Source organism: Mauremys reevesii, linkage group 1 (genome assembly GCF_016161935.1).
Source record: "Mauremys reevesii isolate NIE-2019 linkage group 1, ASM1616193v1, whole genome shotgun sequence".
Classification (NCBI taxonomy): domain Eukaryota; kingdom Metazoa; phylum Chordata; order Testudines; family Geoemydidae; genus Mauremys; species Mauremys reevesii.
The window spans coordinates 195,582,787-195,595,357 of NC_052623.1; the positions used below are offsets into that span (position 1 = coordinate 195,582,787).

Sequence of the window (12,571 nt, forward strand, 5' to 3'; positions counted from 1 at the left end):
TTGAGTTTTGTAAGACACAAATGCCAAAGGTAACAATTCGCAAGTACCCGGTAAATAAATACAGAAAACCAGAGTCTTTGCATAGTTCAGAAGTGAACAGTAGGGGGCAGCAGTGCGCAGGGTGAATTGGCACGCAAAACACATCCATTTTCTTAGTCAAAAAGTTGCAGCTGAAAGAAAAAAAAAATCCTAAAAAGGGCAAACTATTAAAAACCATGTTTTAGGCGGAAAGGGAGCTAGCTATGTGTTTGTAATCAGATCATGCCATTGAATGTGTGTTCTCAACAGACAGACAGACAGCCGCCATTTACATAATCTGCCTCGGCATCCCATAGCCTGTCATGCCGGACTGCGATGCGCCTTTGTTGCTACCCATCTGAAGGCCTATGACACTCTGTCCCCGACGAAGCTGCTCTTCCGAAAACCCTCGCCGATTCTGCTGTGCTTTCCTGTCCAGACACAAAAGCAATATAGGATCAATCCCATTATGCCCACATGATTTTAAAAGGCTTCAGGGCTCTGAAATTGACCCTTCACAAGTGTTCTCCCTGCACTGCAATACTTTATTCTTTATTTCAGCATCCCATGGGCTATACAACACTGGCAGCCTAACTGCCTTTTTGCATTGCACACCGTGATGTATATGCCAGCCAAGGCCAAACAACACTTTGCACCTCTTTTGTGCCATTCATTCTAGACTCCCCAAATGGGTACAAATATGCTGACTCCCACAACACCCTGGGAAGTAAAATATTTGTATTATGATGTATGACACAGTCATGAGAAGGTTAAGTTGTATAAGGCTATGGCATCCAGAAGCAGCTAGCAACAGTGTCCTGGCCACGGGGGATGACCAATGAGCCGGTTTCTGTGATGGAACACAATTTGGCATCCAGCTACAGCACCAGTGTAAATTGGAAGTCATTCCATGTAAGTCAATGGAGCTATTCCTGAGTTATACCCACGTAAATGACAGCAAAATTTGGCTCCATTACTTCAACTGCAGCAATTATACCTATTTTAGAGATAGGGCAACTGTGACAGAGAAATTAAGTGATTGGCTGAAGTTCACAGAATGAGTTAATGGCAGCTCTAAGGACTAGAACCCAGGAGTCCTGATTCCCCATTCCCACTAGACAAACCCTTGGGTAATGACAGGCCCTGTCTTTTAGCCTTCCCCTGCCCCCAATGCGCTTTAGGTGAATGTATTTCAGTGGAACCCAACGACGTCTGTCTCTCTCAACAGCAGTAGTTATGACAAAGGCATTAAGGCTTAGGGATCTGCTGTTAGAGCTCAGGTTGTGAGTAATTTAAATATGCAGTCAGCTTAGATGAGTTTCTCACTTATGAACCTGGGGGAAAAAGTCATTAAAAAAAGGGACAGAAATCGGTGTAAGGGCTTGAAATGATACTAGCTGACATAGAGCCATATTGGCCACGGAAGACAGAACGGTGTCACAAATTGAGGCTGGCCTTCACAAGCAAAACCATGATCTCACCCAGGCAGGGAAACCACCTGTTTCTATGCACCCTGCAATGCTGCATTATCCTGTTTTAATGTATGACCACAACCACAACCACTCTGTCATATCAAAATCCTCCACCAGGAGGCTGCAGTGTTTAGAATCAATTCAGGGCTCTCCAAGGGCTGGATCCTTGAAGGAGCTTAGCACTACGGCCCACAATGCTTGTATGTACGTGATCAGCTATTTGGTTGGATTCGGCTCACGGTGCTAGGCAGACTGCAGGAGGCAGCCTCAATTTCCCATGAGACTTATAGGCTTTAAGGTAGGGTGACCAGACAGCAAGTATGAAAAATCAGGACAGGGCGTGGGGGGCGGGGCGGTAATAGGAGCCTATATAAGAAAAAGAGCCCAAAATCGGGGCTGTCCCTATAAAATCGGGACATCTGGTCACCTTACTTTAAGGTCAGAAGGGACCATTGTGATCAGCTAGTCTTACTGACCTCCTGCACATTGCAGGCCACAGAACCTTGCAGAAAGGTGGAAAAAATCTAGGAAAAATCATCCATGTCCTGTGGTTTTTCAGAATGGATGTCTATTGTTCATTTTCCTTTATTTTCAATTATAAAAGGGCTCATGAGTTCCTGCCATAGACTCTGGGCACCCTCCTATCACTTAGTTAACAATTAACAGCAGGGCCGCCCAGAGGATTCAGGGGGCCTGGGGTTCTCGGTGGTGGTGGGGGCCGCCGCTTCGGCAGTAATTCGGCGGCGGGGGGTCCTTTCATCCTGGAACCGGCCGCCGAAGTGCCCCGAAGACTAACTATCTATAATGCCATCTAGAGAGGATTTCTCCCCTCCCTATTTTAATAAATTTTGCCAGCACTTAATTCTATCAGAGATTCATTTGCTCCTTGTTTTATTTTAATTAAAGCCTTGGGAACCAGTTCCACCTTTTATTTTGATTCCTCTTTATTAATCATGTCAGGCAGGTATCTCTGGAGAGTTTGTTCATTGGCTACAGAAATGTTATTATTAATAAAGACAGGCAAAACTGTGAATGAGATAGAAGACATCAAAGGGGAACCAGGCATGTTAATAACAGCTGAGTACAGTTTATATTGTTTAGCATTATTCCTACCATCATATGTACTTCCATGGGCTAGATGTGCTGCGTTTGGCATTAAGTGGTCAGATGGATAGCAAGATCTAGTGCTGCTTTTCATTCAGGGTTCTTGATTGAAATATGAGGAATATATGAGAGGCTGCGTCTGCTGTCACCAAGGTTTTACTTTCGTTCAGCTCCATTAGGCCTGATTCTCCATTACCTTGCACTTCACTCCAGTGCAAACTGAGTGTAAAAAGCACCATGCTGACCTGGTAGCATTTTACTCCTACTTTGCACTGACATAAATGACTATACAAAGTGCAAGGCAATAAAGAATCAGGCCCATTGACTTCTAAGGAATTATTAGCACAGGAGAGTGAGAGAAAGATCAGACCTTGAATATCTATCACCTTTGTCTACATATGAAAGTTTAACTTAAATGAGTTTTTAAATCTGTGCAAATCCCTATGTGGACACTCTTATTTCAGGTTAAACCAGGCATTATTCACTTCAGCTTAATTCGAGTAAGAACTAGTCTGAGACATGGTCTACCCCTAAAACTTAAGAGGACCTAGATACCTCACCCAGGACTGTGAAAAATTTCCAGGACATTTTGGGAAGACTGTTCAGTCCCCAGTTAGTTTCCTAAATCCATTTGGTGCTTCAAGGCAGACAGTATTACCACCATCCAACAGCACTTAGCTGTGGGAGGTTTTGCTTGGCACTTCACCTGTGAAACCAGGAGGGATCCCCTCTGTAACATCCATCGTCCTTGGTGACAGCCAAGCTGCCTAATGACATTAGGGTTCTCTGCACGGCAGCCATGTCCTTCCCTAAAAAGCCAAACATTGAAAATCATTAAAAAAAGTCTGCATATGAAATAGATGATCTCAGGACAGCAACACTGTTTTCCCACCATCATTTAGCATCTTCACAGAAGTTTCCACCCAACATATTAATTAAACCCTTCAATGCCACAGGTGAACATAATTATCCCTGTTTTACAGATGGTGAAACGGAGGCAGAGCTGTTGACTGATTTGTTGAAGACCACAAGAGGAGTATAAAGCAAAGATTAGCATTCAGGAGTGCCTGGCTCCCAGTCCCATATTTATTTTGATACAGTAGTTCGGGAGGGAGCATGTAGAGAGAGAGAGAGCTTTCAGAGTAACAGATAAGAGTTTAAAACTCTGTGTGCTTTAAGAGGCAGGTTCCATTATAAAAACCCGTCCCTGCTTCAAGGGAGATTGCTCAAGCACAGAAACATTAGCTGGGTGCAAGAACTTCTGCTTTAGAGCTATCACTTAATACAAAAAGTTGTGAGTAAGAAATCAAGAACCATTTAATAATAGACATGTGCCTAGCAGACAGCAATGGCATTGATAACTGCATTGTGCTCTATTATACAATGTTTATTATCATAGCATCAGTTATCATGTGACACATTAGTACGCACTATAGTTCACACCCTTCTGGTGCAGACTAATGCACTGTGTAAAAAAGCCTCAGTTTCCCCATCTGTAAAATGGGGATAATGATGCTTACTCAGCTTTCTGAAGAGCCTGGTGATTTCTGGGCAAGAACCCTCTGCTAAAAGAGCATATTCCAATCCCTTAGGAGCTACCATGCCCTTAATTCTCACCAATTTTTGCCCAAGTACCCATCCACTAATTCTGCGAATCCCTTTAACAGCTCCTTATATTGTGCTATCAAATTCAAGCTCCTGGTCTTCACTTTCATGACTCTGTATCACCTCATGTCTATCTTCCTTCCTTCATCTTCCTCGCTGTCCTACTCCCAGTGTTATTCTTGACCTAGTTCTCCCCCTTCACCTCTGTCATGGTCCCACTTTCTCCCATGATTCCCCTGCACCTGGAACAGCCTCCCACTCCCTGTCCACCAAGGGCCAGATTTTCAAGAGAGCTCAGGCACCTACTTAGGCACCAAATCAAAGGCCAATTTTTTTCAACAGAGCTCAGCATTCCAGCTGCTTGATGTTTTTTTCATCAACACATTTTTTAACAAAAAAATGGCTCTTCAACAAACAGTTTTCCCTTTTAGTCAACATTTTACAGTTCTTCCCCCCTTCCCCTCCCAAAATTGTTCCTTCCACCATTAGTCTCCCCCCACACACACACGCGCGCCCTTTCCTGTGGTGTGTGCCCCAGGGAAAGAAAGGAAAAAGGAAGAGAAAGAGGGAAAAAACAAACTCTCTTTTACTTTCCATTTAGTAAAAAAAATTAAAAATGCTGTGAAAAAAAATAAAACAAAAAACCTTTTTTCATATCATTTAAAAAAATCACAATCATATAGCATATTTACCCACATTTTGAAAAATCTTTCCTCATGTGCCCTCTCTTTTCTCCTCCTCACATTCCGTTTCTACTACAATTCCTTCCTACCTTCTTCTCTGCCCCAATTCTTCCCTACAGCCTCTTTCCTGAATGACAATGTTAGGCCTTGTCTGTCTTTGATGGTAAACTCTTCAGAATGGGGAATGTGTGGTTTAATCTACACCTGAAAATTTATGATGCTAGATACATGATGTTTTGTAATAGATATAATGAAAAAAGATTGCTAAAGTATACCTATTTCCAACCAACCACTGCTAAGGAAGCCATTCCAAGGCAGAGTGTGTGTCTGGGAAGTCAAGCCTCCTGTTTTACACATTTATATTCTACATTTCCCTGGCAACACACAGATTAAATTAAGGGATATGATGTACACAAACCTTCAGACACAAACCACTTGGACTGTTTGTGATGAGTAAGGTTCCTAAACTCAACATATTTAGCAGCTTCCAACTGTGTTGAAATTTCCCATAATATTGCCCATTTAAGTTGATTTGAATTTTTAAAGTCCTGCAAATCCACAGATATCTGCATTTGCAGATGAGGTTGTATAGTTCACTATTTTTCTGGATCAAGGATTGGATGCCAGAAGCTGGGAGTGGGCGACAGGGGATGGATCACTCAATGATTGCCTTTTCCGTTCATTCCCTCTGGAGCACCTGGCATTGCCAATGTCGGGAGATAGGATACTGAGATAGATGGACCATTGGTATGGCCATTCTTATGTGGATTCAATTGTTTGTATCCGCACAGGGCTCTAACAATAAGATAGGATGCTGGTACAGGTGCAGATGCGGATATATATAAAAGGTGGAATGCAGATCGCGCAGGGGCAGCTCTAGGAATCTGGCCGCCCCAAGCAGGGTGGCACGCCGCAGGGGGCGCACTGCCGGTCGCCGGTCCCGCGGCTCCGGGGGACCTCTTGCAAACGTGCCTGCGGAGGGTGCTCTGGTCCCGCGGCTCCGGTGGACCTCCCACAGACATGACTGCGGAAGGTCCGCCGGAGCCGCCTGCCGCCCTGCCGGCAAAATGCCGCCCCACGCGCGTGCTTGGCGCGCTGGGGTCTGGAGCCGGTCCTGAGATCGCGGGTCGGATACAAGTTAATTATCGCGGATGCAGATCGGATGCGGAGCCAAGTTTTTGTATCCATGCAGGGTTCCAGGAATTTTTTTCACAAGGGCTAATTTTCTCATAAAGTAATTGCCAGCCAGTGACTATCTTTACCACAAACTGAAGCAGCTTTGCTCCTTGCTTAATATAGGGCAGTCTGAGAGACTGATATAACATACGCGCACACAGAGCGTGGCATGAGGTTTTAGCATTATGGGCCCCCTAAGGTAGTATATGTACCATATGCTGTAGCAGATGCTAAGTATAATGTTGCCCATGTGACACCTCCCCTGGAGCAAGCACCGCAGTGGTTGGAGCAGAGAAGCAGGGATGGGAAGAAGAGCTGAAACTGAATGCGCTGGATGATGATGGCAATTTTGAAAACAAAAGACCGGTAGCAAAACGTCATGATGAGCCTGCCTGAGCCATCTGTAGCCTCCCCTGCATCTAGCATTCCGCTTCAGCAGGCTGCCACCGAAGCGGTGCTTTAACTGGCAGTGGGGAATGGGAGAAGCGACACTGGAGAAACAGATGGAATAAAGGATGATTGTCACATAATGAAACAAAGCACCAGCAAAGACTGGGCTCTGAGCTACCTCCTTGATAAGTGTGTGAAGCCTGATAGAGAACACAGGGGATGCGAGCGAAGACTGTAATTCTGTGTGGAAACTGAACATCGCTGTGGAAAGAGGGCAAATACAAAAGGATACAAATAGTTTAGGAAAGGCTGAGAATGAAAGTAGGAGGCCACACCACGGAGGAATGATGGGCATCTCTTGCCATCTGACAGTCAGACTGGAGCATCATAGTGAAGAAAGATGTGGGAAGATGTATATTTGGGATGGAAGAACAAGTCAAAATAAGACCTGATCACACCCAAAATGCAAGTCATTCTGCATTCTCAGCCTTCCACAAGCCAAACTCAACAACCTAAGGCTTTAAGATGCAGAAAAGTTGAGTTAAACATCTCTCTTAGGCCCCACACCACACTTGAGACTCCACAATGGGGTTTTACCTGTCTCCTCCCACCTTCTTTTGCCTTTCCTGAATCATGATCAATACCACTGGAAGCATTTTTTCTAGGCCCTGGCTGCTTTTTCTTCTCAACCTGAAATGCCCTTGTGCAATGCTCACTGATACCTATGGGACAGCCTGGCCTAGAAGAAAAGCTAGGCACTACCAGTGCTAGGAGGAGGGCCTCTAACTTGTCCCGAAGAGGAGCTGTTGGAAGGAGTCCATTCTCCTTGAGACAAACCTATCCAGACGTCCCTGGGCCTTCACGCCAAGTGTTTCTAGGGGACCTGTGGGATCAGCCTCAGGGACAGAGGGACTATTTTGGAGGGGATCACTGAACCCCAGTCCTCAAAAATGTAGATAAAGATCCAAAGCTGCATCTCTGAACTCTCTGAGGTTGGCTTATTACTGATGTAAGCTACCCAGAGATATACTAGGGGAATGCACTGAAAGGGAGCACGTAGGTTAATCAGGATGTTTGGGAACATAGTGTGGAAAAGCTTCCTGGCCCAACACATACAAATAAGAAAAATACTAGAGGGAAAGCAAGGCTTCACCTTGCTTGAAGCAGCAGCCCTGGGTAAAGGAGCCACAGTGGTGAAGATGGGTGCAGGCTGGTCTACTGTGTTTGAAATAGCCTACCAAGCAGTATTTGGGGGGGTGATATTTTTGGCTCTCGGTTATCAAGAACCTTGCAGCAAAAGCTGTTGGAAACATGTTAATGGCAAAAGGGGCTGTTTATCTGGCCATCCGCCTTTGTCTTTGGTTTAGACAACTCAGAGCATAGCTCCCTCCCAACAGACAACAGGGTTCACACTCCTATTGCAGAGGACAACCTGGGAATCTTTTCTGGTATGTGAGGTGATACAAATAGAAAGTGAATGTTAGACTTACACACACACCTCCTCCGCCCTCTGAATTGCTGCAACATTTCAATTTCCTAACTCTTCCCAGTCAAGAGCCTCAACAGTGAAATAACAGGGGTGCCTGAAGTCTCAACTCTGACAAAGGGGAAGAAATTATATAGGGACCAAGACTGGGATAACAAGGGGTGTTTCATTTCAGGACTGAGATGCACTGGAAGAACTGTGGGGGTGCCAGGACAGGAAAATGGAGGCTGCAGAAGAGGGTTGAGATGCGCTGCAGTTGCTGCATGAGGAAAGCTTGCGTTGTACCTTCCCACACTAGGTTTGGCTTCATCCAACACAGCTAAGTCCACACTGTCATGCATGAAATAAAATAAATAACCAAAATCTTGGGAGAAAGTAATTAGTGCGATAGAAAAGCAAAGCGGGGGGAGATTGATTATCTTTATGAACTATTCCCTACAACTGAAGTCCTGTTCTTAGTAAGAACCAAGATGGTGCAATTTTATGTGCATAGACTTAACTCACTACTGGACACGAAATGCTGCCAAAACAACATCTGAAGTTGGCTAATACTGATTGAGCAAGAACACACACAATAAACTTCCCTTGCAATAGCTTACTAGCCGGTGGAATCTTTTTCCAGGGCAAGAGGAAGGTCATTTACTTCAGTCATATAAAATGAGTATACCCCCAATGCACAGTTAACCCAGGTGACCGGCACCCGAGTCTTAGCACCTGGCTTAGCCTAGCCCAGGTGTGAGCATTCCCACAGCAAAGCCATACCTGCATTTCTGTGTCGCCACTGTGTCCACTCTCACCTGGACGTGTTGTGGGGCATATCCCATGGTTTGTTGCGCTGAGGTGCTCTAGGATTCTTTCCCAGTCAATTGTGTCAATTGCATGAGAACTTATGTGTCATTTGGGAGCATGAGGGGGATTGTGGGAAGGCAGTGAAGGATTATCAGCATGCAAGTGATTTTCTCTGCATCCTCACTGCAAAGTGGGTGGGTTCCAGTCTGAGTGAACGCAGAGCTCAGGCTGTAACCCACACTACCCCCAGCCGGGCCTCAAAGCACATCCAAATCCTGGGATGCACAGGTTTTTGTGTGTATAGGGGAGAGATTGGGCTAAAATGGGTAAGAGCCTAGGTGAGCTGTGCAATGAAGATATACCCTAGATTAGACAAAACACCAGAGAACAAACTGTAAGGAACAACCCTGCAGTAGTGTCCTCCATGCAGCCTCCTCCCTTATTCCAGTGAGTGACCGTCTACAACAGATCATTTCTCCCATCCATTGTTTTGTTCCCTTTATCGCTCCCTTTGGCCCCCTCCCCCTAAATCTCAACTCCTGTCTTCACCGACACTAAGACCATCTCCACTTTGCTCTACCATGTGGCGTTAGCGATGCCCCAGAGCACATGGCAGGAGCACTAGGAAGTGATGGATCACCACATAGGAGGTAAAAGGCAGAAAATACAAATAGCCTTTCAGAAAGAATCATAGGTTCATGGGGAAATAATATAGACCACTTCTAGTTCCTATGTGGAATGGCATAAATCTTCATAGAGCTGAGCTATTGCAAACTCACGGGGGCGTTCTCAGGTTTTAGCTGAATGTTTCCATGGTGATCTTTTTAAAGAGACTTTAATGTGGTGAAAAACGTTGGGTTGACAACTCTGGAAACCTAACCCTCCAATATGTCAGTTGTGATTTTTGTTTTTAGCTAGTCATGATTAATATAAAAGACTTCATACAAAATGAAAAATTCACACATATATTTCCCTGTTTGGGGTATTGATTTTCGTGACTCAATTTTACAGCTAAAATTTAAGCCTCACTTTTCATTTGAAACATTCAATAAAGGCTTGTCATAGGAAAATAGAGTTTTTCATATTTGTTATTAGGGGCTGTTTGCTTGCAAATAAGTGGCATGGGGGAACATTTGTTTTATTACGTTTATGCCTGTCACAGTGATGGCTTTTGGGTAACACATTAACTTGAAAAGATTCCATTATGTCCTTAGGGTAATATAAATCCCTTGGAGGAGATAATGCACCACCAGAAGAGAATGGTAATGAGGTAGACCAAACAGAAGCAAAAGATAATTACATTAGAGATTTTTTCCTTAGACAAAAATGCACCATTAGTGGAGATCAAAGCAGAGCAGAATGAAGACTGTGAGCTCATTTTCAATATCATTATTATTTTTACCTTCCCATAAATCCACTGTCTGGAAAATATCTGTTGTTCTTACTCCATAGATTTCAGCAGCTTTTAAGAACTGAGAAATTTGTTCCATCTGCTTGAAAGCCATTTTTGATTCAGAGATCTTTGGAATGGGTTCTTTTCCCTTTGGATGTAAACTGTTTATTAACTTGCACAACAGCTAAGAGATAAAAATAGAAACAGAAGTTTAAAAAAAAATCAATTAGTTCCAGATCACTAAAGCAGAAGGTAATTTCTGTGCGTTGGATTATGCTGTGTGAAGCGCGACATGGGTAGAATCTCTCAGAGAAATCATTTCTTCAAAAAAAAAAAAAAAAGATAGAAAACCACCACTGGTATCAACCTGAGTGTATTAAAATGCCATTAAAGGTTTTGTTAAATGACACTGATAACCTGATCAAATATGCACTGATCTACTGCAAGAAATAAAACAATCATTTACTAGAGGTTATGTAACAGTTGACAGTAGTGGGAGAAAAAAGGAAAACAAAGCACTGTCATCCACTGAAATATTGTTAAAGCACCATTGGCAGAGATTCAGTAATTAGCCAGTAGCCAAGTCTTACTGCCCAGTGCAAACAGCAGCATTTGCGTGTATAATTATTAAACCAATGGTATACAACATAATAGCGCTAGAATTATTCCTAAGGAGAAAACACTAGGACATAATCAAATGCCCCAAAGTCTGTGTGTATTACACGATCAAATAGCAACACTTTCATTTTCTTAGCAGAAAAGTACAAACCTGAGTGTAAAAGCAAGTCTCTTGTTACTCTATGAGAAATTATAGTGAAGGAATGAGTCAAACCTAACATACATATCCCAATACACTGGCAAAAAATTATTCTGAAATAGCAAAAATTTCCTGATCAGAAGGAAACCAGTAATAGTACAGTCAATACTAGTATATACTCGAAAATAACCCATGACCTCAGGCCAAGGCAATCAGATGAAACTACAATTAGGGTATAGATGTTAATAGACTAAGATTCATTGTACACATATAAATAATGCTTATATGAAATTAGATCAACACTTACTGTTCCATCCATTAGCCATTTCTGAAAATTTTGCCTTCCAGGAGGTGGATGCTCTATCTTTTCACCACTCTGTACAATAATCCAGTCCACTAGCTTGTTCTCTAATTCCAGGTCATATTTCTGTTCAATCTTTTCCTGCACTTCTCGGCTTAAACCGTAGCTCGGTCCTCTGTTAGCCATCTCTGGAACAAAAATACCAATTGTTTATTTATAGGATTCTGATGACACGGATTTAAGTATATACACCAGCCCAATCTATGTGTCAATGCAGATCAACTACCAAAAATCAAAACAAAAGCAGGCATTGGCTTTAATTGTTTTGCAAGGGCAAAAATTAAAAAAAAAATCATTTTTCAACAGCCAAACAGCAAAAAATCAAATTACAGTTTAAATTAAAATAGATTGCCAGTGAGATTTCTGCTATAGCAACAAAGAGATTCTAATAGAGCTTCAGATCAGTGTCATCACTGCCAGCAAATCCAGGAGTACTTTAAAATTGCCTACATAATATTTGCTAATAACAAGAAGACTATACATGGGAACTCAAGAGATCCTTTGAGAGATGCAATTGGGGTGTGAGGTTTAGAAATCCAGAGACCATCGAATGGAAAAGCACTGAGAAATTTAAGAAGAGATGAAGACTGCTGCGATACCCTGCTGCTGCTGCTGCTGCATCGTGATTTGAAGAACAGTGTATTGATTTGATTTTCCTCACATATGAGGAGGGTCAAAGCAGGGGCGTTGCTAAAAGCCATTAAAAGGCCTGCCTACTCAGCATAGCCAAGGAGGTATCTAATCTGCAGTCTGCTTAAGTGCCAATTTCCCCTGTTCTGTTTTGTTCACTTTCCTGATCCAGTTCTACTTTACTTAGGTTTGTCCACTGAACCCAGCATCAAGATAACTGATCTCCCTATAGTTCAAAATACTTATAGGAGGACTTGGCTGGTATCATTTCATTATCCAAATGTAATAGGAACCAATAGATATTGGAAAATGTGGAGAGTATTTTTCTCACTGCTCTGCATCCTGTGTGCTATCATCATTGGACGGTGAAAGAACAAAACCAAAACACAGACCGGAAAGTAAAGTACTAACAAGGGTATAATTAGGGGTGATGAATAAAATTAAACAAAAGAGAGATTGATTAGGCAGACTAAAGCAAGTCTTCCTAGCAGCAAGATGTATTAGGCTGTCAAATAGTCTTCCAAGGAAAAAGCTAGAAGCCCCATCACTTGCGACATTAAAAACATGACTGGACTAAAAATGAGCAATTGTGCTGTAAGGAACAAGGACCATATCCTCAGCTTGTGTGAGTCAGCATGGCTCTGTTGAGCTCTAAGAGATCCATGCCAATTGACACTAGCTAAGGACCTGACCCTAACACTGCAGTA

The 12,571-nt window shown here is 43.0% G+C and overlaps 1 protein-coding gene across 1 annotated transcript; it reads right to left on the bottom strand.

Moving 5' to 3' along the window:
* Positions 1–229: 229 nt before the first annotated feature.
* TAGLN3 (transgelin 3) lies at positions 230–11,902 on the bottom strand. Its single transcript, XM_039539963.1, has 5 exons — positions 11,834–11,902; positions 11,181–11,362; positions 10,126–10,300; positions 3,301–3,403; positions 230–449 (listed from the first exon to the last, which is right to left on the bottom strand). Exons 1-5 carry the CDS (start codon positions 11,853–11,855, stop codon positions 308–310), a joined length of 624 nt encoding a protein of 207 aa, XP_039395897.1. The 5' UTR covers positions 11,856–11,902; the 3' UTR covers positions 230–307.
* Between the last annotated feature and the right edge of the window lie 669 nt (positions 11,903–12,571).